This window comes from Engystomops pustulosus, chromosome 4 (genome assembly GCF_040894005.1).
Source record: "Engystomops pustulosus chromosome 4, aEngPut4.maternal, whole genome shotgun sequence".
NCBI lineage: Eukaryota > Metazoa > Chordata > Amphibia > Anura > Leptodactylidae > Engystomops > Engystomops pustulosus.
The window spans coordinates 197,089,441-197,112,833 of record NC_092414.1 but is presented as its reverse complement, the minus strand read 5'-3'; the positions used below and the strand labels follow the sequence as shown (position 1 = coordinate 197,112,833).

General features: G+C 42.0%; 1 protein-coding gene across 1 annotated transcript in view; it reads left to right on the top strand.

The window, feature by feature from the left end:
• BMP1 (bone morphogenetic protein 1) overlaps window positions 1-22,424 on the top strand; it is a 51,337-nt gene extending 28,913 nt beyond the window's left edge. Inside the window, exons 8-20 of the mRNA XM_072149351.1 lie at window positions 5,337-5,452; window positions 6,477-6,579; window positions 6,659-6,775; window positions 8,056-8,201; window positions 8,655-8,850; window positions 11,067-11,192; window positions 11,270-11,430; window positions 12,532-12,712; window positions 15,895-16,020; window positions 16,500-16,627; window positions 16,860-17,073; window positions 18,398-18,648; window positions 21,639-22,424. Coding sequence (XP_072005452.1) covers window positions 5,337-5,452; window positions 6,477-6,579; window positions 6,659-6,775; window positions 8,056-8,201; window positions 8,655-8,850; window positions 11,067-11,192; window positions 11,270-11,430; window positions 12,532-12,712; window positions 15,895-16,020; window positions 16,500-16,627; window positions 16,860-17,073; window positions 18,398-18,648; window positions 21,639-21,773 — 2,000 coding nt within the window. The 3' untranslated portion in view covers window positions 21,774-22,424. The remainder of the gene's footprint in view (window positions 1-5,336; window positions 5,453-6,476; window positions 6,580-6,658; window positions 6,776-8,055; window positions 8,202-8,654; window positions 8,851-11,066; window positions 11,193-11,269; window positions 11,431-12,531; window positions 12,713-15,894; window positions 16,021-16,499; window positions 16,628-16,859; window positions 17,074-18,397; window positions 18,649-21,638) is intronic.
• The last annotated feature ends 969 nt before the right edge of the window (window positions 22,425-23,393 follow it).

Sequence of the window (23,393 nt, the reverse complement as noted above, 5' to 3'; positions counted from 1 at the left end):
AAAAAGAATCATGTCCCCTCTTAGTCGTCTATTTTCCAGACTAAATAAATATAGTTGTTTTAATCTTTCCTCATAACTGAGACCCTCCATACCCCTTATCAGTTTTGTGGCTCTTCTCTCCAGTTCCTATGCTTTCTTTTTATGGACCGGTGCCCAGAACTGGGCCCAGAACCTAGCATATGCTAGGTGCGGCCGAACCAATGGCGAAAATAGGAAAAGCACGGTCCAGCCAGGCTCCAGACACCAAGAAATTCTTTATTTAGTGCATATTTAAAAGCATAACACTCCACTCAGATAGACGTAAAGCCTACGCGTTTCGGACGGTCGTCCCGTCCTTAATCATGGCTGCCCGTGCCGGACTCGACACCTATTGGGGAGGTGAGCTGGCAATTTTCTCCTTTACACGCGGCCGAACCAATGCCTTGTACAGTGGTAATATTACATCCCTAGCCCGAGAGTACAGACCACTTTTGATACATAACAAAATCTTGCTGGCTTTAAAGGGGTTTTTCCACAAAGAAAAGTTAAGCTCTATCTAGGGATCAGTGGTGGTCTCAGAACAGATCCCAGATCAGATTAAGAAAATTAGGGGTCCCTTGGACCCCTCATCGCTCCGTCAGATTAATGGAGCAGACGGCTGCGAATGACTGTTTTGCTCCGATAATCTCGATGGAGCTGACAGAGATCGGTGAGCGCAGCGCTCGGCAATTTCCATCAGCTCCATAGAGATAAATTGAGCAGAATGGTCATTTTGTCTGTAATTTTTTAAGCTTTTTTTTTAGGTCACATTCTTTGGCATTCAAGGTTTAAGGCAAGGCCCATGATGGCATTGCTTCCTCACAGTCTCCGTAGGATGCAGGGAGGCTAAAATATATTATAATCAGCTCACAAGCCAAAAAGCGACTGACCGTGATAATTAAATACTGAACGTTATTAAATCTATGTAATATCTATCTATTCATCCTGAGGTATATTTACCTCATATCTATCTCTTAACTATCTTACTCTAATAAATATCTCTCATAACTCTCTCATATCTATCTGAGATATAATCCCTCAGACAAGACCCCTAATAATAAAATAATCATTTTAGGTCCCTCAGTATTTCAGATTTTCACTTTTGTAGGAACATCTGTGTGACATCTGGAAGTTACATGATGGTGACGTCGGCTGAGGGAAGACAGACCACCGCAAGGTGGGGGCTGAAAGTTAGAAATGGTTCTTATGGGAGATAGAGCTGTACCACAGGGAACTTGTAATTAGACGGTCAGTGTATCCCTGCCGTCTCCTCATGTGAAATTTTCATCTAAATTTAGCTGTTTTCATTCATGGTTTCTCCAAAATATTGTTAAAAAAAAAGAGAAAAGGAAAGAAAAAGTCTTTGTTTGTCTTTTTTACTGAAGAGACTGTTGTTATGGCTGCCGTGCCTGACAACTACCTTGATAAAGGCCGCCATTGCTAATGAGTGAAACCTCAGCAACCAGTTTGCCTCATACGACCCCCCCCCCCAGTCATCGTAGTGAGGTACAAATTGTAGTTCTTAGTCTGAACTAATCTGATATCCCTTTCATTGTCATGTTCCATTACTTTATGGATTGTGACCCCCAAACCAATTACGAAACTGCTTTTATTACTTAAAGGGAACTTGTCACTGGATTTTACCCCATTAAACTACGTATCTCTCTCAGATAAGGGATGAAATGTCCTTTCTAGAATTCCTCCCTTTATGTGAAACCTCCCACATTTTACCTATAAAACAAATCTCCTTCAAGTCATGTGAAAATGAACAGAAAAGAGTCATATTTGCCGGAAATGAGTCCAAGTTTATAGGCTGCTGGGGAGCATCACTTCAGATGTCTGTATATTTTTAATTCGTATGTACCTGTCACCTTATCTTTCAGATCACATCCGGCTTGTGATTCTGTGTTCTATAATAGGGCAGCATGGTGGCTCAGTGATTAGCACTACAGCCCTACAGCGCTGAGGTCATGGGTTTGAGTCCCATCCAGGTCAACATCTGCAAACAGTTTATATTTTCTCTCCGTGTTTGCGCAGGTTTCCTCCGGGTTCTCCGGTTTCCCCCCACACTCCAAAACATACTGGTAGGTTGCTTAGATTGTGAGCCCCATGGGACAGGGACTAATTTGGCAAGCTCTGTGCAGCTCTGCATAATCTGTGTGCCCTATATAAATTAAGGAATTATTATTATTACAGAACAGGGGATACAGATAGCTAAAGATGCAGTTGGTGAGCTGTAACTGAAAAGCAGTACAGGCGGTCCCCTACTTAAGGACACCCGACTTACAGACAACCCATAGTTACAGACGGACCCCTCTGCCCCATGTGACCTCTGGTGAAGCTCTCTGGATGCTTTACTATAGTCCCAGACTGCAATGATCAGCTGTAAGGTGTCTGTAATGAAGCTTTATTGATAATTCTTGGTCCAATTACACCAAAAATTTTGGAACTCCAATTGTCACTGGGGCAAAAGAAAAAAAATTGTCTAGAACTTCCATTATAAAATATACAGTTTCGACTTACATACAAATTCAACTTAAGAACAAACCTCCAGACCCTATCTTGTATGTAACCCGGGGACTGCCTGTATATTCAATATATACTGCAATACAGTTGCAGTAGAGATGTATTGCAGTATACAGGCGGTCCCCTACTTAAGGACACCCGACTTACAGACAACCCATAGTTACAGACGGACCCCTCTGCCCCATGTGACCTCTGGTGAAGCTCTCTGGATGCTTTACTATAGTCCCAGACTGCAATGATCAGCTGTAAGGTGTCTGTAATGAAGCTTTATTGATAATTCTTGGTCCAATTACACCAAAAATTTAGAAACTCCAATTGTCACTGGGGCAAAAGAAAAAAAATTGTCTAGAACTTCCATTATAAAATATACAGTTTCGACTTACATACAAATTCAACTTAAGAACAAACCTCCAGACCCTATCTTGTATGTAACCCGGGGACTGCCTGTATTACATATTGTATAACTGATCAAAACCCCGAGGGCTCAAGTACCCTAGCAGGCCTAAAAAAAATAGTAAAAAAATTAAAGGGTATCTACCGTTAGTTTACTGATTTGTATGCTGCGATTGTGGAAATATAGAGTTATGAAACCCCATGGTAATTAGCATATGTCACCCAAGTGCCTCAGGGAGCCTCATATTTTAATTTATGCACTCCCCCTATAGCACTAGAGGTCCCACCCCCCATAAGTGCATAAAGCAGGGGACGGTAGGGAGTGCATTTATTAAAATAGGAGACTTCCTGAGGCGCTTGGGTGACGTTGATGTTCCGCAGGGTAATTAGCATAACTTTTATAACTATATTTTGGGACATCTAAACTGATGGTAGATGTCCTTTAAAAATATGAAAAAAACATTCTAATTAGCCTAGAACACATATAAAAATAAGCAAATAAAATCATTAACATGTTAGGTATCCCCATATCCCAAAATACCTCAAATATATTAGGACGATTATTCCTGGAGGCAAACCCGTAATGGAAAATAGCACCCACATATCCAAATCACCGCTTTTTAGCCATATTATCTCCCATAAAAATTTGAATACGAAGTGGTAAAAAGCTCTTACAATTGGCAAAATGGAAACGTCCTCTCATCCCGCAGACAATGACGCCTTACACTGCTCCGTACAGTGAAGTATAAAAAGTTATAACCACATTATATAAATTTGGTATTTCTGTGATCATATTGCCCTAAAGAATAGAGGAAAGGTGTCATCTGGAACCACACATTGAAAGCTGTAAAAATAAAGGCTTGTGGAAGGATGAGAGTAAAAAAACCAGAACTAAAAAAAAACCTGTTCTGAAGGGGTTAATATGACACTAGGTTCTATAAATTTGAAGATCTGAAGTGACCCTCCCCCTGCAGCCTCTAAGCTTGACTCTTCTTGTGCAAATATGACTCTCTTGTTTATTTTCACATGACTTTGGAGGAGAAACAGGTGAAATTTTACATAAAAGAGGGAATTCTAGAAAGGACATTTCTTCCCCGACCTGTGGGGGCTACTAGTTTTAGAAGGTGAAATATGGTGACAGCTTATTTTATAACCCTGGTCAAATAAAAGCTGCACTGTGATTGGTTGTTCACTTTTTTTTGCAATTTTTCATATACCGGTAACTTGTAGACCTTCCTAGGTAGGCAACCCAACATTTCCTTACCTTGAATGGCATGGCAGTCTTAAAGTTCATGGCAAAAAATGTCATCTGTTCATAGGGTTGTTATTTCCCACCCCAAGCTGTGGTCAGAGGCTATGCTACCATAGTCCTCCCATGCAATATTAACTACAATAGGTTTTAGGGGTTTTTTTCATCAAAATCCTTGCTGTCACCTTCTCTGACCTTCCCATTATTGCGCAGTCTCCAGATGCTTTTCCCACCATCCCGCATCTTCTCCATCCCCCTACATTCTTAAAACATGAACCCTAACCCTTATTCATCTTGGTAAACATTGCTGCTTTTGTAAGACGTGTTGAATAGATGTTTGCCCTGTCCTTACTATATTAAGAAAACGTCCATGAAAGAACCGTGTGACGAAGGATTTTACTCCACGGTTTTGGAGGAGGTCCTGTGGAGTGGGCCCTCTACTATGTATTTATATGGCATGTAGTGAGTCTGATCCTCATCAGATGATTTATCCTGATCAGATAAGAGGTTGGTCTCCCTATATTATGTGTGCGGCGATATGGAATGTGTTGATGCTATAGAAGTTATTGCTGCATTTGATACAGTAGGAGATTATAATATAGGCAGTTTGGGCGGTAGCCTGGGGCCCAAGCCTACTAGGGGGCCCCTGGCCACCCAAACCACCCACCAAATTTTATACTGAAAGATCTTCCCACATGAAATCCTTTTATATTCTACTTTCAATATATATTTACCCAAGAGCCATTTCAGGACCTTTAAAGCTCCTGGAACCGCAGTTTGAAAGAAGGCAGAAGCTTCCTTAAAAAAAAAGCTGGATTCTAGTATCCTACTAAGGCTACATTCACACTGCCGTTGCCCGCCATACCGTAGCATGGCGGGCACACGGCAGTGCCGGGGGAGAGCGCCGCTCACCCCCGCCCTTTCCCAAAGGGATATATGGCGCACGGCTCCATATTCTAGAGAAGGATAGGACATGTCGTGCGCCCATTGCGATGTATGGGGGCGTATATCAGCCGTATATACGTCCCCCATACGTTCGTTTGAATTTAGCCTTAGGAAGTGAATTCCAGACTTGTAGGGGCTATAATACTCATACAGCCCTGGACCCATGGCGGTCTTAATCCACCCCTGATTTGATATGTCTTCACAGCCTGTTGGGAGACACTGCAGGACAGCCAAGGGAACTTCTCATCTCCAGGTTATCCGAATGGCTACTCAGCGTTTGAGCATTGCGTGTGGAGACTGTCCGTCACCCCAGGAGAGAAGGTATACAACAATGTACACTACTACTGCAGACATGACCTCTTATTACAGTACTGAGTGTGAAATCTTGTGCAGACAAAGTTCTGAAGTTCATATTTATTAATTAAATTAAGTTTATTAACAAAGCTTCCTGACACCTATTTATGTATTCCTGTTAAAAATGTGTGCTGGTTCATGTGTGGTGGTAGCGTGCTCCAAATTATATGTAGTACATTTATCTCTGCTCTTATAGTAAGCAAAGTTAGACCATAGCGGGACACACTCTTGGGGGGGATTAATTACATCTCTGACGGGTCTGATGTGTGTGTTTTTGCAACAAAGAAGTTTCATGTCCTCAATTGCACAAATGTACTCAACTAAAAATGCTGCAGTTATAGACATCCACACCAGATGCGTAAGAGTGGGGATAGATTCCCCCATTGTCTTTTCACAAGGAAAAAAACTGAAATATGGCAAAACTCAGTAGTCCAGTGTTTATACATGAAGGATTACAATGTTTCAGGACAATGAATTATTTTATTTTGAGGGTTTTCCAGCAGTTTTCTCTTCTGTAGGCTCTATGTTTAGTACTCAGTTGTCTCTTCTGGCTGGAGACCTAGTTGCTGTGATGCACTTCTCCCCCTCCCCTCTCCATAGACTTCTATGTTATGTTACCTAACTAAGTTCTCTCTGTTTTGCTAGTAAGATGGAATTCAGCAGAGAGCGAAACTCATTACAGAAGAAGGAAAGATAGCAGAGAAAAAGAGAAACGCCTTCCTACACTAAGATATATTACAAAGTTTCTTATATTCACTTATACTATTTACTTATACAAAGTTTTCTGAAAGTTTAGTATTCATTGCAGTGTGTATGTTCCGGGTCTGTGCAGTACTGTAGTTGATGTTTAGGCCATCAGTCTGATCGTGTGAATAAGCCCCTAGAGGGTTACGGTAATCTACTATATGGATTGAGCACTAACTATAAGAAGTAGATATAAAGGATATAAAATATCTCTTATGTATTGTAACTCATGCTTTTTTCCCCTAAGATCAGACTGAATTTTACCTCCCTGGATGTGTACCGTAGCCGTTTATGTTGGTATGACTACATAGAAGTCAGGGATGGACACTGGAAGAAGGCTCCACTCATAGGTACCGTCATCTGCTTATTACTTGTCATGTCCAATAAGCTTTGCCTTTAGTAAATACCCAAATTTTACTCTCTTCCCAGGCCGGTACTGTGGCGATAAACTCCCAGACTCCATATTATCCAGCGATAGTAGATTGTGGATTGAGTTTCGGAGCAGCAGTAACTACGTGGGGAAAGGATTTCATGCTGTCTATGAAGGTAAGTGACTGGAAACTGACCTGATCCTTGTAGTTCATCCCGACCGATGTACCTGTTGTGTATCTGTAGTCATGCAGCGTGTTTTAGTTTATATTTTACATTTATACAATTTGTGCCACTTTGTATCGTTTTTGTCGTTTGGACTAGTTTTATCATTGCCTTCTCCTTGGGCTCACCAATTATCCGGAGTGTCTTTGAGACTCAAGATAAATGGGTAGACAAGAATAAGTTGCCAAATTTCACTTGCCCATCTGCCTGGAAAAAAGCATATAAATGACACTGACATTTTATGTAGCAGTCAAGTCCAGAATGTCCATGTGCATAAAAGAGATGTGCCATGACGCTAAATGGGGGCAGGGCATGCACAAAGCGGGGCTTGGACATTCTGAAAATGTTGCCGATTTTTTTGCAACACTCCTGCAGAAGATTAGAAAGAATGACTGTGTCCACATTGCTTGGTGCAGGCACATTGTCCTGTGCCCAGGGCAACAACTGCAGTCTGAAGATATTTATGAAAAGTGTATAAAAGTTACACAGACTTTCTTAAAGGGAACCTGTCACTCGATTTTACCCCATTAATCTGCAAGCCTAGGACATCTAAAATGTCTTTCCTAGAATTTCTTCAATTATGTGAAATCTTGCACATATATGTATAAAATTTCTTACAAAGTCATGTAAAAATCAGAAAAGAGTCATATTTTTCCTGGGAAAAGTCAAGCTTAGAGGCTGCATGGGTAAGGTCACTTTAGACGCCCCTACTATTTTACAGCTTCTAGAAACTCTGGTCCTCTTAAAATTAAGACAAACTAATCTTGCAGATCACAATAGACTTGTGCTCCTGTCATCTACTGTTTGATGTACATCATAAAAGAGACAAGTATAAGTTGCATGTAATGTCTACACAGGAGGTAGATTGAAAATGTAAACCTGCAAATGACATGATTAATCTATTCAATAACATTTGTATGTTAAGAAATTTTGGAAAAATTAATAAAAACTTTATGAATAAAAAAAAAAAAAAAAAAAAAAAAAAAACTGTAGACACTCAAATTTTGATGCATTTTTATGAACAATGTAGATCAATCCCCATTCAAGTGAAATCGGATTCTGCTCTGTAAAGCAGAAATTTGTTAAACAAGATGTAAACCTCCATGTAGTCGGATGGGAAAGAGATTTGCTCTGCTGATGGATCTAACTCGACTAGAATCTACATAATTGAAGCAAACTCTCAACTGTGATGAATCCTAATATATATTTACTCTTATATCTCTTTTCTGCAGCCGAGTGCGGAGGAGACGTAACTAAAGATGAAGGTCACATCCAGTCTCCAAATTATCCTGACGATTACAGACCCAATAAAGACTGCAAATGGAAGCTGCGTGTGGCTGATGGCTACAACATCGGAATCGTGTTTCAGTCCTTTGAGGTTAGAGGCCCAGGAATCATCACCGGCTTTGGGGGGGAAGGGAACCCCTGCAAGTGTCTAGTGTAACAAAACATAATATTCACGGGGGAAGACTTAAACAAGCACACCACAAATAGACAACTTCCTGCGGGAGGGAACTATGGTTACCTCTCACATTTTTGTGGGAGAAAGTGATGTTTTTAAGCTACTTTGCAAAGTTCTTTTGGCACAAGTTAAACCTGACTATAAATGTCATCATCTATGTGGAATATTGATGGAACCCATTAACATTTTACGGGGACAGACATGCGACAAATTATATTTCCACTTTCCTTCATAGACGCATAGTAATAAACAAAAGATGATAGATAGGATATATCAGAATTCCAACAAACGTGTGTACGTACTGACAATCCCATTAGTTTTTCCCAAAGAAAATCTGTAGCTCATGTCTAACGCAGCTTCGTCCCACAGATTGAGAGACACGACAGCTGCGCATATGACTTCCTGGAGATACGCGACGGCGACTCTGAAACCAGCCCTCTGATTGGTCGCTATTGTGGTTACGACAAGCCAGAAGACTTCAAGAGTTCCGGCAATAAACTTTTCATCCGATTTGTATCAGACGGTTCTATCAATAAAGCGGGATTCTCTCTCCACTACTTCAAAGGTCAGTAGTAGCAGCTGCTCATGTCCTGGTGGCGGTTCCCATAGAATATGCGTGGTCACCGCGTCTGAGGATAACATCTGGTTTTGGTTAGCATCCGCTGTCTTTGGCCAGGTTCACATCTGCGATAATCATTTCCAGTTCTGCCATAGAAACAGAAAAACGAAAATGAAAGGCATCTGTATCTGGCACATGATGCACACTGACGCCACCAGGTGGACCCCACCGGCTGATAATGGGGTCCATGAAGTTTGCATTCGGGATGAAAAAGTAGCATTGTAGATCATTGTAGATCAACTATATTTTGGTTCCTCCAGTGCAGATATGAACGTTTTCTATGTCTGAGAAGTCATGATGGACAGATAAAGATTGCATGAACCTCAATCTGGTCAGGAATCTCTGGCTGATGAGGTAAAAAACAGGAGGTTCCACTTTACATATCAAAAAAAGCAAAGCAGAACAATTAATAGATGTATATTGGTAGCTTGCCTAATATCCTAATATTCTGCCCCCACCCCCACTTGCACACACATTACAAAAACATGAGGTAAACTGGCCAACCCCTTTAAATGAGGATGAGATGCACATTGAGGACATTCTCAAGCAATGGGGCCTAGGACAGGCAGCGTGGTCATGAGAGAATTGTGACTTTGGAAATTCTTGTGGTGATGTTCCCAGGAAGTTCATCGACCACTAAGATTCCAGCCAACAATGTTTCATGAGCGATGATGATCGAGGTGATGTCATGGCAGAAGGAAAGAAAATCTCACTAATGGGTGTAACGACAAAGCCATGAGGTCTTCATGTTCATTTAAAGGGAAATTCCACCTTCGTTCCTTTATGTCATAGAGACATCAGTGTAAAGAGGATGTAGCCCAGGATCCGTCTCCACACAAGGAATGAAGGATCTATAGTGTATCTATTCCCACTTATTTACCTTCCATTGGAGGATGGCAGGTTTTTTCTCAATGCATACATCTAATGACATAGTATATGCACCCAGGCTACGATTGTACATAAAATATATACTACTCATACAGGCTTAGTGTATACCAATGACTATTTTGCCTACACTAGGTCATTGGGACAATATGATAATGCTTATAAATTGGACATTTTGGGACTGGTCCGCCCGATTACTAGAAGACCAGGCAACTATGGTCTATTTCTGGGGTATAGATGGTTGTCAAACCCCCAGAATGATTTTATATAGTAGACCCAAGTAACCCCAGTCTAGCACTGCATTTATTCACGGTGCATCCACACCTTCAGTTTTTCAGATGCAGTTTTTGATGTGATCAGGAGTGGAGTGAAAAAAAATGAAGCAGTAGCTTCTCTCAGTGATATATTTCAACCATTATGATCCACACCTGCTTTGGCTTTCAAAATTGCATCTGAAAAAATGTGATTGCACCCTCATGGGTGCCAGAGAAGCTGTGTGAACTTATTGGGGCACATTTACTTACCTGTCCGACGAAGTTCCCCGAAAGTGCATTGTCCCGCCGATAATGTATTCTCCCGCGATTCACTAAGATCGTGCGCCCGATATCCTGCATGTGTCACTTCCCCGCTCAGGTCCGCCGGAGTTCACCATCTTCTTCCTGGTGCATGTAACTGCATTGTCTTGCAACACAATCTGAAAGTTTAATCCCGCGCTCAGTCCGAATCAGTTGGTTCGTCCAATGGCAAGCCCCCTAATTTTTGCATGAAAGCCAACGCAGCCGCGCCACAATCCGATCGCTTGCAACACAATCCCAGTGCAGACACCTGTTAAATACCTGTCAAAGCCGTGCAATCCCCGAAAATGCCGAAAATTCCAACAAAAGTGTGCGCATGTGGACCGTTAGTAAATAAACCCCATTGACTAAAATAAGGGATTTTATTTTGGCCGTAACCTAATATGGTACACAAGTGGCTTGTTGAATATGAAGACGTGAAACATTAAACATCATATGAAAATTCTCTGAATCCAACAAATACAATAGGTCTGGCCAACCATCTGACCTCTAATGTTGAGGGAATTCGGATTTTAGGATATCTCTTGTTAGTATGGCTCCTGCTTAGGGAGATGCCAGGCAGTGCTCTATGGGAGAAGTAGGCCGCTTACTCAGACAAAGAGCTAAAGTACCAGAACAATGGCAGAATTCTGCATCTTCCATCCAATTTCCTTGTTTTTGCTGCTGCTCATTACGAAGTGTTGTTTCACCTTCCGCCCTCAGAGGTTGACGAATGTTCCCGACCTAATAAAGGCGGCTGTGCACAGCGATGTGTGAACACGCTCGGAAGCTATAAATGTGCCTGTGACCCGGGATATGAGCTGGCTCCAGACAAAAAATCCTGTGCAGGTGAAATGTGATTTATTATTACCCCCCTAGTCCCATTTTGTTGCTTTTTGCCCTCTTAACATTCTGTTGTTTTGCAGCGACCTGTGGTGGCTTTTTGACCAAGCTGAATGGTACCATCAGCAGCCCCGGGTACCCCAAAGAGTACCCACCAAACAAGAACTGCGTCTGGCAGCTGGTGGCACCCACACAATTCCGCATCACACTCACCTTTCAACACTTCGAGACAGAAGGCAATGACGTAAGTGTAAAAACTTCTGCCGGTCTGTTGTGTCTACACGTGTCTTTGAACAAAGTATTCAGTTTTGGGCTATGTTCACATCTGCGTCGGAGGTTGTGACTGGCCAGATAAGGTCTGACTTATTCAGGAGACAGCCTATACTGACTGTCAAAGCCACATCTTCTCTGATACCTGGAAATTTGGACATGAGTAGTGTTTACTTAAAGGGGGTTTCCAGCTTCTTGACATTAATGACCTATGACCTTTGGATAAGTCATCAATAACAAATTGGTACAGGTGCGGTACTTCTGCTGATCAGCTGCCAGCATTAACACAGAGAACTAAGTTAGAAGAACAGCTCCATAACCTGTTTAGTGGCTTAGCTGTGTTACTGCAGCTTAGCTATTAAAAGGCCTGTATTCACTTTCCACAGGAGAGGGTATAACAGTCTGAACTGTGGGGGTCCTACCGCTGGGACCCCCATCAATCACTAATTGATGCAATAGCATATTGATTGGCCATCCTGTTGCTCCATTTAATACTATGGTAATGCCAGAAACTGCAAAGCTCAGCCCAAGGGTATCTTCAGTGCCGGAGATAGGTAAGCGCTGTGCTTGGCAACTTCTGGAACTCCTATAAACAGTGAATGGATCAACAAGAAGCATGATCAACCAGCGCCACCCTTATTCTTGTATTATTGGGGGATCTCATCCTACCCCTGCTTCATCAGCACTCCTTCATTGATCTCAGTGCTGAAGGAGAAGGGGGGAGGGTGAGACAGTGTAACGGCCTGTAAAGTCAGATCACAGAGGGGCTAGGGTAGCCCCTCAGACTCATTAGCATCATTTTAAAAGTTGATTTTAGAAGGAGGGGGGCCATGGAACTATGACCCTAGTGATCCTTTGATACCATAGAGGGGCACAGATTAGCTATACAGCTTAAAGACTCTGCATATCTCTGTCTCCTGAACTCGTACATCCTGTAGCCCCTCTGCAGAAATGCCTTATACTAAATATAGATCTTGTTGTATTTATATGCACGTGTCCTGTGCTTCATCTATATTCTTCAGGCCTGTGATATATCTCGGCCTCTGCTTCTTATTATCGTGTCTGCCCCCACCAGGTCTGCAAATATGATTACGTGGAAGTTCGTAGCGGTTTGACTTCGGATTCTAAACTTCTAGGAAAGTTCTGTGGCCAAGAGCTCCCCCCGGTGATCAGCTCGCAGTACAACAACATGCGCATAGAGTTCAAGTCTGACAACACTGTATCAAAGAAAGGATTCAAGGCGACTTACTACTCAGGTGAGCCTCCTCCCTGCATGTCCTGCTCCTGCCCTCCTGCCTGTGCACCACTGAGGGTGGGGACCCTCTTCAGGGTGCTCTATCTATGGGATACTGGAATAAACCTCGCTTGGCTTGATCGCAGCTCGTACCTCTGCATTGCTTGCAGAATTAAGCAGATGTAACGCTGGTATTACCTGGCTGACATGTGCCGGTGTTATTATGGTGTATAATGGTGCACTTTTTCATGAGATTCCCATTTTTTCTTTAATACTATTGATCTCTGTGTGGTTGGGAAACTTTGATGTTGTTTTAAGGTTATGCTGGTGTGTTAGTTTATAAAACCCATTTTTATTTATTCTATAGATGGGGTCCTCTGTTCGGGATCCTCTTCTATTTGCTTGAGTGGAGAGAATTTACACTGAGTGGCCTGTCCTGTATTACACAACTAAAGAGAAAGGGCATTGTGTAATGCTTCATTCCCCCTCTAGAGGCGCTGCAGGGACATCAAACACTTCCCATTTTCCGCAAATGTGATCACTAACGAAACGGAGGACACAAAACATAGCTTTATTGTACCCCTGCAATGAGTAGGGAGCACTGCCTGTGCGTTTACACACGCTTGGACAGTTTTGTATACATCCCTGAAAACCTAGTTATGATGAGGGGGATCTGGAGTTGTGGACACCAGCTGTAACCCCTAAAATCTCATGACATTTTCAGTAAACTCCCCTGTCTGTGATCTACACACACAAAATGTAATTTGTGACTTGGGCTGTGTTCACACTTGTATTACAATGCATACGACTGATGGATCCTATTGAGTAATATGGTAAATACAGTTTCCTATATTGTAATATTTTATGGGACCACACCGTATAGTGCTTGGGGCCTTGCCAAGTTATATTTTATACTGGAAACCCCTTTAAGAGTTTAAATGGAGTTTAATGAAAATGTGCACTGTTGGATATCCACCATATAGAATAATGATATCCACCATATAGAAAGATTATTCTGTAAGCACATTGTAATATATATGGGTGGAATGTAACACCTAGTTACTGGAGATTGGGGTCTTTTAGAAGAAATACCACTTTAAAGGTTAGCTTCCACCAGAATGAAGGATTGTATGCAAATGAGCCTGAGGGGCTCCAGAATCCATAGGTGTTAATGGAGCCTGGAGCCCCTCAGGCTCATTTACATACAATCTTTTACTCTGGTGGTAGATGTCCTTTAAGGCAGCCATTACTTCTCCTGACATGCCTGGCCTAGTAAATACTTTAATTCCATAGGAATAAACAATTCTGGAGCAAAGTTTCTTTTAACTATGTTCTTCTGTAATTCCTCCTAGAAATGTATGAATGCTTAGGCGTTACCAGTAAGGGGTGTGTTCATGCCAAGTTAGACAATTACCGATCAGTGCTTAATCTGTCTGACTGTGTAGGGACACACCCCTTTGACTAGAGGAAATGTAAAACCCAGTTGTCCATAGTTTATTATCATGGGAAACCTGAGTATTTACTAAAACAGGCGAGTCAGGAGAAGAGGGGAGCAGGTTTTTCTTAATGTGAATCTGCAGAGCTGTGTAACCACTCCTATGTATTCCTTGTTATTAACAGCTGGATTATATATAATTATATTATTATATTCCAGGATTGTAGCTTCTCCAAGGAATTTATAGGTGTGTCCTCACACTGCTGTGCTCTTGGCTCTAAGCAGAATTACTCCTTTTTTAATAATAATAATAATTCCTTTATTTATATACTCCACGGACCCTCCCCTGTACTTTGCCTATTAAATAGTAGCCTGATACAGCTTTTCCTTCCATGACAGTGGCTGTGTAGCAGAGAGCTAAGAACACAGCAGTGTGAGGACACAACCCAAGGACAATCCTGGGAAATAAATATCTTTATATTCTATATAACACTATTACGGTTACACAGCTCAGGGCCAGCCCCTAACACTTTCTACTACCTAACGCTATATAATCTAAAATCTGAAGTTGGTGCCAAGTGGTACAGGAACCTTAAAAGTGCGATGTGGCTGATGTGCTCACCTCTAATGACTATAGCCCTTGAAGCTTGATGGGGTTGCGTTATGCATGAAGTACAGAGTCTACAAGGGATGAGATCGGGTATAGAGGGCACACTCTGGTGGCGCTCTGCCCGCTCCTTCCCTTGTAGAGCTGCATGCAGAGCCTGGCATCTCCGCTGCATGACCCCCTCGCCCCTTCTGTATAATGGATCAGAATGAGGAGACAATTACCCCACCCCCTGATCCCACCGTTTTGACTCTTCCCCCTCCTCTTCTCCTGACGTGACCCTCCCCCTCCCCCCCCCTTTTATGCTATATGTACACGTTCGCCCCACTTTCCACATTTTGTTCTTTGCTTATTTTGCTTTGTCCCTGATGTTTGTACATTCCCTCTCTCCTCTTTCCTCTTTGTGTTCTTTACTACGCTGCTATCCTCTACTTCTCCCGCTTTTCTTCCTCCACCTCCTTTTTCGCTCTCCTCCCCTCCCTCTCTCATTACAGAGAAGAAGAACAAACAGAAGTTATTACAGCTCCAAAAAATGAAACAGCAGCCGCAGCAGGCTTTACCCCGGAAGCGTCCCCGAATGAAAACCAGGACGTCGAAAAAGACTCGCTCCCCTTAATGAGAGCCCCCAACTTACCCCCCCCCCCCTCACCTGTATACGTCATCCTCCCTATCCCTTCTCCTAGACCTCTATACCCCATCTAACCCTGCGCTGCCCATCACCCCATTATACATGGCTACCAAAGGGATTTGAGAAGTCTGCCCCCACCACTCTTTGGAGACTTTTGGGATTGGTGGGAAGTGTATCTTGACAAATAACTGTTACATGGATCATTTTTATTATTATTTTAGTAAATAAATATCTATTTTTATTGTTTTTTATAAGAAGTATCAGTACCAATATGGGGAGGGAACTATGGGGGTGATTTGTAAGGTAATTGAGATTCGGATGCCTGATGCCCTCTGAATGTTTTCCATCATTGACCTCCCCTCCCCACTACATCAAGCTGCTTCTGGTGCCCCCCTCTGTGCTTCTCAGGTAATGCGGAGCTGGTTTCGGTGGTCGGGGGAGGGGAATATGCCAAGCTTTTCTAACTCTCCCCCTCTCTGGTTCTCCTCTCTTCTCATTCATTGTAGTGATCCATTCCTTGTCCTTGTGTTACAGATAAAGATGAATGTTCCCGGGATAACGGGGGCTGTCAGCACGAGTGCGTCAACACTCAGGGCAGCTATATCTGCAGCTGTCGGAGCGGCTTCACCCTCCATGAGAACAAGCATGACTGCAAAGAGGGTAATCTAACCACAAATGTGTGCCCAAGATTCATCTTCATGTCTGAGCTGTAAAAAATTGCTTGATCAAAGCGTCCAATCTTCTTGCTATCTGCAAGAAATGTCTTCCCACCATGCTTCTTTCTATATCTTTATATTTGGTATTCCAATTGTAGACAAATTATTAATTCTTTGTCCTGTTGACACCACTAGAGGGAGCTCAGAAATGTACTGAATACACTATATGCATTGAACTCTATTTTAAATCTGTATACAGTATCTTTATGAGCTCCCTCTAGTGGTCACAGGAAGACAGAATGTTTATGTTTTTTCAACAAAGAGATAAACAGATCTGATTAGATAATAAATGGGGTGGAATTGGACTTTAAATAAGTTTGTTGGGACCTCCTTTAACTGCAGTTGTGTAGAAGCTGACAGATTTTTATACAGTATGTAAAATGGTTATGGTTTATGTTCACCTATTTATGTGCTTCATTTCAGCGGGCTGTAACCACAATGTGACGGTCAGTAATCAGAACATCACCAGTCCCAACTGGCCCGACACCTACCCCAACAAGAAGACGTGCACATGGCTCCTGACTGGCACAGCAGGGCACCGAGTGAAACTGGTTAGTACCGGTGTAGTGCTGCCATATTGTCTATAATATAAGCGCCACATTGGATTGGGTTCTGCTATGATTTTTACAACCAGGATGGGAGAACCATCTTGTCTGCACTTTTATCCCTCTGTCCTACAATTGATTGAGCTTGAAATATGGATGCAAGTCAGATATTTTGGTTTTATATATGAATTATTTCTCATTAGTTGCTTGATACCTTTTCCTCGGTTCTGCCCGGCAGGTGGTGAAAGACCTGGAGATGGAGTCCCACCAGGAATGCATCTACGACCACGTAGAAGTCTACTCTGGCGCCAATGCTCAGGCTCCCGTCCTAAAGCGTTTCTGTGGCAGTAAAGTCCCTGATCCGATTGTCGCACCAGAAAACCAAATGTTTCTCAAATTTATTTCTGATAATTCGGTGCAGAAAAGAGGATTTGTTGCAGAAGTGACAACTGGTAAGACACATGACATCTCCTAATGGATGCTAGAACTGACCCACACATGACTAGTCCGAAACCATTGACTAGAATAGCAAATGTATCATAACCAAAACAAAATCACTATAGCCGTAGCTATCTAAAATTTAGAGAACTATCATTTTATTGCCATAGATGAGTCATGTGGCGCATCAGTTTAGACACCTATGTTTTGGGTTCTATAGCACCTAGAAACTTGTTTCTGGTATCAGATTAAAGAAAGAATTTTGTCTTTCAAACCGTATAAGACTTGTGGTTCTACAGAACCGGTTATACAGGTGGTTATGGAAAAAGGCAGAAATTGGATTTTTATCTGCAGCTCACATTTCCAACTATGTCTTAAACTCCCTGTATTCCCGGTTCTGTAGCTCACAGATCCACAAGCCAAAGTTTTTGGGTTTTTTTCAATAAATTTCTTTAATTTGATACCAGAACCATGGTTCTATCTACTATAAAACCCATGATAAAAGCCTCTAAGTGATTCTCTACCTTCTGCCTCTGAACCTGACTCATCTTTGGTAAAGGATGACTTTTCTCTGTTTGTTGTCACATGACTTTGGAGGAGATTTTTTTTTTATAGGTAAACGGGGGAGATTTGCATAAAAGAGGGGAAACTAGAAAGGACGTTTCATATCCTACCTTAGTGGGGAGGGGGCTAGTAGATCAGTGAGATAATAGCTGGTGACAGGTTCCCTTTAATCCCCGGACTCTTGGTGCTTGCTCTTATCTGTCATGGCCACTTAGCAGGATTCAGGAGGTCTCCTGGTGCTGTGGTTTGGGGCTTTTTTCTTAATTTGCCCTGACATTTTGGCCAACTCCGCTCCAGGTCCTGTGCACCTGACAGCTTCAGGTTACATTCCACCTGGAGCCATCTTACTGCCCCTTTGTCATTGCCACATGTTGGGTTCCTCTAAGGTTATCAGGTTTAGAAGGTGCGGAGTATGCACAAGGAAACTGAGTCCTTTTTGGGTTAGACAGAGGAGTTTTGCCTTGACAATTTTAAAGGGGAACTCCACATATCTATTGACACAGTTTACCATACTTTTTCTAGAGCTATAGTTACTTTTATGTGACATCAGTTTGCAACATGTGACTGCTAGGACCCCCAGAATCATAATACCCTCTCTCACTGTATCATTTACATACTGAGACTCTGCACCTTCATCCCCTTTTTCTCCCCATGGTTACCTGTGCCAGCCAGTATAGTAGTGGCTTAGATTATAATGACGTATGGCCTTGTGAGACATTGTAACACAACATAATAGTATTGATTTGACATCAGTTATTACCTTTCTCCTTTTAGAGTGCGGAGGGACATTGCTCGCAGAGGTCCGCACTAAAGACTTATATTCCCATGCTAAATTTGGAGATGACGTTCACCCGCCTGCCTCAGAGTGCATATGGCACTTACAGTCGGAGGGAAATTATGGTGTGGAGCTGGTGTTCCAGAGCTTTGAGCTGGAGGAGGAGCAGGACTGTGGATATGACTACATAGAGATATATGACGGGCCTAATGAGAATTCCCCCAGGATGGGGAGATACTGCGGCTCAGGGGTAAGTATAATAATAATCTTTATATAGTGCCATTAAATTCCTTAGCACTTTACAGACTCTGGGAAACATATACAAATAAAATAAGGCGTTACAGAGTAAAGGTCATATGAAAAAATAGGAGTGAGGGCCCTGCTCGCATTCATCCTCATAACTGTAAGTCTCTTGCAAGTGTGGCGGCATTACGCATGTGTGTCTTTTTATAATTGCCTTCTCTATAACACTGTCACCTTAGTCTGCATTCACATGCAGCCTTTGTGAACGCATTGCAAACACAATTAATTAAATTTTACATTCTGTTAAAGGACATCTACCATCAGTATCAAGGCTTGTATACCAAGCACACTGACATACAGGTGTGTGCACCCTCTGGAAGGATCCTGGTTTGTACAAAAAAAAAAAAAGATTTTACAATTATGCAAATTAGCCTGAGGGGCTCTGGGCTCCATAGATTTTAATTGAGCCAGGAGCCCCTCAGACTCATTTGATATAATATTTAAAGCCTTTTTTTCTTAAAAACCTAAGAATGCTAAAAGAAGGTCAGATCCTGCCACACCTGAATGTAAGTGTGCTTGGTTTACTTATAATAATAATTCCTTTATTTATATAGTGCACAGATTACGCAGCGCTGCTGAGTTTCCCCATATTGGTCCCTGTCCCCAATGGAGCTCACAATCTAATCAACTTACCAGTATGTTTTGGAGTGTGGGACGGAGAGAACATACAAAAAACATACACACTCTTTGCAGATGTTGACCCTTTATCCTTTATCCTGGTGATAGATTTCCTTCAACATGGTGTTTACATTGAGTTACATCAGGTTAACATTGTGTTTATGTAAACACAACGTAAACGTGTTGTCAATGCAATGTTAACACATTGTAAATGCAACTCAAAGACTTCATGTTAGAAACGGTCCCCAAATTAAAAAGAAAAAGTTGCATGATAAATTTTATGCAACACGCTGGACATGATCACTTTGTTACATTACATTACATTGTGATTGTCCATAAAATGACCAAGAGACCTAGCTGCTGTGACTCACTACTTCCCCCTCCCTTCTTCAGATATTATGTAATCTGAAACTGCAATGAGCTTCTCTCTTGCTGATAGCTAGACAGAATTCAGGCGAGATCTGATGATAAGAACCAATGTAAGTGGTGAGAGAAGAACTTTCCTCTAATAAGATGTATTACAAAGTCACTTGTACTACTGATCTATGCAAAATTTGTTAAAAAGTTGGTAACCATTTAACCAATTCTGTTATGGGTGGACACATCTGTACCATCAACTTCTTGGCTGTTAAGGATGTTACCTTGCTGTGAAGTTTATTGGTTAATGAAACTCTATGGCTTATTCCGTGCCTTCTGTATCCACGTTTCCTAGAGTGGTCCCTCCACGAGACTCCAGAATAGACAGCGAAAAAATTTTTAATGCCTTCATCCTGCCAGCGCTGATTACTTTATTCCGCTATTGGGTAAAGCATGTAGGTGGCACATCAGAAATAGTGACCCGGCAGCGGAGGACTTTGATCCTACTGTAATTGCTCCATTCAGTATAAGTAGTTATTTGAGGTCCGGTGGACTGTGACCGCCTTAGTACACACAGTGGTTGTTTCCATGTAGAAAATGAATGGTTGTGAGTTAAGTCAGAAGACATAACAGGACTCCATTCTGTAGCTCCGGAAACTTTAGGAAATGATTCAACAGGCATTTATAAAAGAAGTCAGCTGGATTTCCCATCACTGTGTGCAATAATAACAGTACTGCAGTATAACAATCCCCAGGATTTTGCTCCATTCTTAGAATAAATCCATTCCAGATATTATAGAAGGTTTCGGAGTTTTGTTTTTTCAAGATTTTGAAAGGTTGGCCTTAATTGTCTAATAATTGTGTTAAACGGCCACCACTGTGTTATTTAGGGTCACTAGGGGATTCTGGGAAATATGCAATTACATTTTCCAATGCCTCTTTAGCTATCTTGTTAGGCCACTAGGGGGAGCTTTCTACATGCAACGTATACAGTACATTGATCCCTATTATATAATATAATGCAAAAAGAGCCTCTCCATATCAAATAAGCACCTGGGTGTGTCCTCACACTGCTGTTCTCTTTGCTCTCTGCACTGATCCCATCTGCTCTGAGTAGAAGCTACAGCAGACTTTTGAGACTAATATCTTACAGCAGGTATACTAGCAAAGAGAAGGGACATCAAGTGCACTCCCAGGGGCTACAGTTGTGGAATATGAATTTTTCATTAGGATATTCCAATAACTGAGACTAGTGGAATTTACAACAGGATACGAAATGTAGAGGGACAGATCATTGGCAAAACCCAAAATATGTCTCTGTTTTGGTTTATGCCATTATACTGTAGTATGTGAGGGGCCCACAGCTTGTCACTCTCCTTTCTTCTTTCCCATCCCTGTGGTTGTGTTCAGCTCATTGGATTGCTAATTACTGTAATTATCAAGAGACTATTCTCATATCCCTAGCAAAGGGAGGTGATGCCAACCTTAGCCGGACTCTTTTATGGGCACCATAGCAACTACATTGCCAGCTTTGGCACTGTACTCATACAATATAGTAGATCATCCAGAGCCAAGAATGGTGGTAACCTTAAAAATACACTCCCGAAATGGAAATAATGGAGGTGTTGTCCAATTTATCTTCTACTCTGTCATGTGTGGGCACATTGTGCCACCCTGACACTATTATAAATCAGAGAATAAGGAGCGTTCTGCTGGATGTCGGCGCCATTGTGCGTGTTCCCCCTGCCATGAATAGACCCAGACGCTGGGGTCTGACGTTTCTGTGTTGCCATTGTGTTGCACCCCTTTTACAGTGTCCCGGCCCCCCCTTTGCTTTCATTACATTTTCTGTGAATGGACAAATCCCTCACACGTTTCCCTTTTCTGTTCAATGTAGCATGTTCTGTATTCTGCTTATTGTGAATGGATTCATCACCTGTTCTTTTTTTTGTCCCTCTGCAGCCCCCGGAGGAAGTGTATTCATCCGGCGACTCGCTGACAATCCGGTTCCACTCGGACGACTCAATTAACAAGAAGGGATTTCACATTCGATACACCAGTACTAAATTCCAGGACACTCTTCAAGCCCGCAAGTGACACCCCACCACTGCCTGTCCCCTGCCTCATTTGATCTGGGACCAAGTCCGTCTATGGGGTTGACTCCTGAGCTGCAGGACCCCCAAATATTTCTGATTTGTGGATGTAAGGTTGCAAGCCGCATCACATGGGATAAAGGACTAGATGAGCCTCAGGGATATCCAAGGGCACAGACTCATGTTGGCAGAAGAAAATAGACTTTCCATATATATATATCTACACATCCTGCTCCATGCATCCATACATATACACGCATGACATACAATACACTCTGCCAGATACACATGGGTCCTGTGCTGAGTGCTGGTTAAGAATAAAAGGGGGGAGCCCTACGTTATCCTGTGAATTCTTCCTAGGTCTTTCTCTATGGCCTGTATGCTTATACTGGCTTGTGCAACTCTATCCCCTGCCCCCTACTCTTTGTAATGACCCCCATCTTTATAATACTGTCACTTTGGGGCTTTTCTTAGCCTTTTGTTAAACCCTCCTCATTTTATAGGCATCTCCTGCTTCATCCTGTCTCGGAAAGACTAGAATTGTATCGCTGAGCCATATACACAAGTTCTGGACCCTCACCACTCAGTGAGGATGTCTGCCATGAATGTGTGTAAGCTATGGACTCATTAAAGATGGTCACCACTGTGGTTCTAAGTGTTGGGCTGCTGCTCTCTATTTTGAGGTGGGTTCTGGCATCAATGAACACATGCAAAGGAAACAGCCAGTAAATAGTAATGCACATGAGAGTGATGGACGTGCGAATGCGTTTTATGGCAGAAGTTCTATACAATTGTTACCTCAGAATCCCTGATTTAAGCGGACAACAAGATTTTGGGTGAACCAGATTAGGCCATGTATTGCATGGTTGAATGTGTTAGTAGGAGAGGTTCGTATAACTGATTATCCATAGGGTAGGTTTGAATTTGCTGATCGTTTGGGGTCCACCACCAAACCCGAAATCCCTAGCAATGTTGTGACAGAAATTACTTGGCTATATATGAACCTGTTACTACATTAATACAGGAAAAATTGGGCTTACGCTATGAGAATAAAAATCAGACAAGTTTACTAAATGTCTAGACTGACTTAAAATTTTAGAAACAATCCTGAAAACTAGGATGTATCACTGTAAACTACCCAAAAAGTGAAATGTGGTAACAAACATGCTGGATTTTAACATTTCTAATCCTCTCTTTCTATTTTTCCTCTCTCCCAAATGGATTAAATCAATTTTGGGCGTAAACTTAGACATTAGACATGTCTATGTTACATAGACATTCAGCACAATGCTTCTACTGTCAATCTAGAAACAGAAACCGTGACACAGCCCAAATTAAAGCAAACCAAACCATAAAAAGGTTGTGAAGAGATGTAATATGCTCATATATTGTTGTGCACATATCATTATTCTGTATTACTGACATTTACAGAAACATTAGGCCTTATTTCTGAAAATGAGGCCTTGTTTTCCATTGCAACCAATCAGAGCACGGTTCTTATTTTCCCAAAGCAGTTTTACAAATGAAAGCTAAGCTTTGATTGGTTGCTATGGGTCAATTATCAAAACTGTTGTATAGTAACCGGCCTTGTTGCCTATATAAATTTTAGTTTCTTAACCTGCAT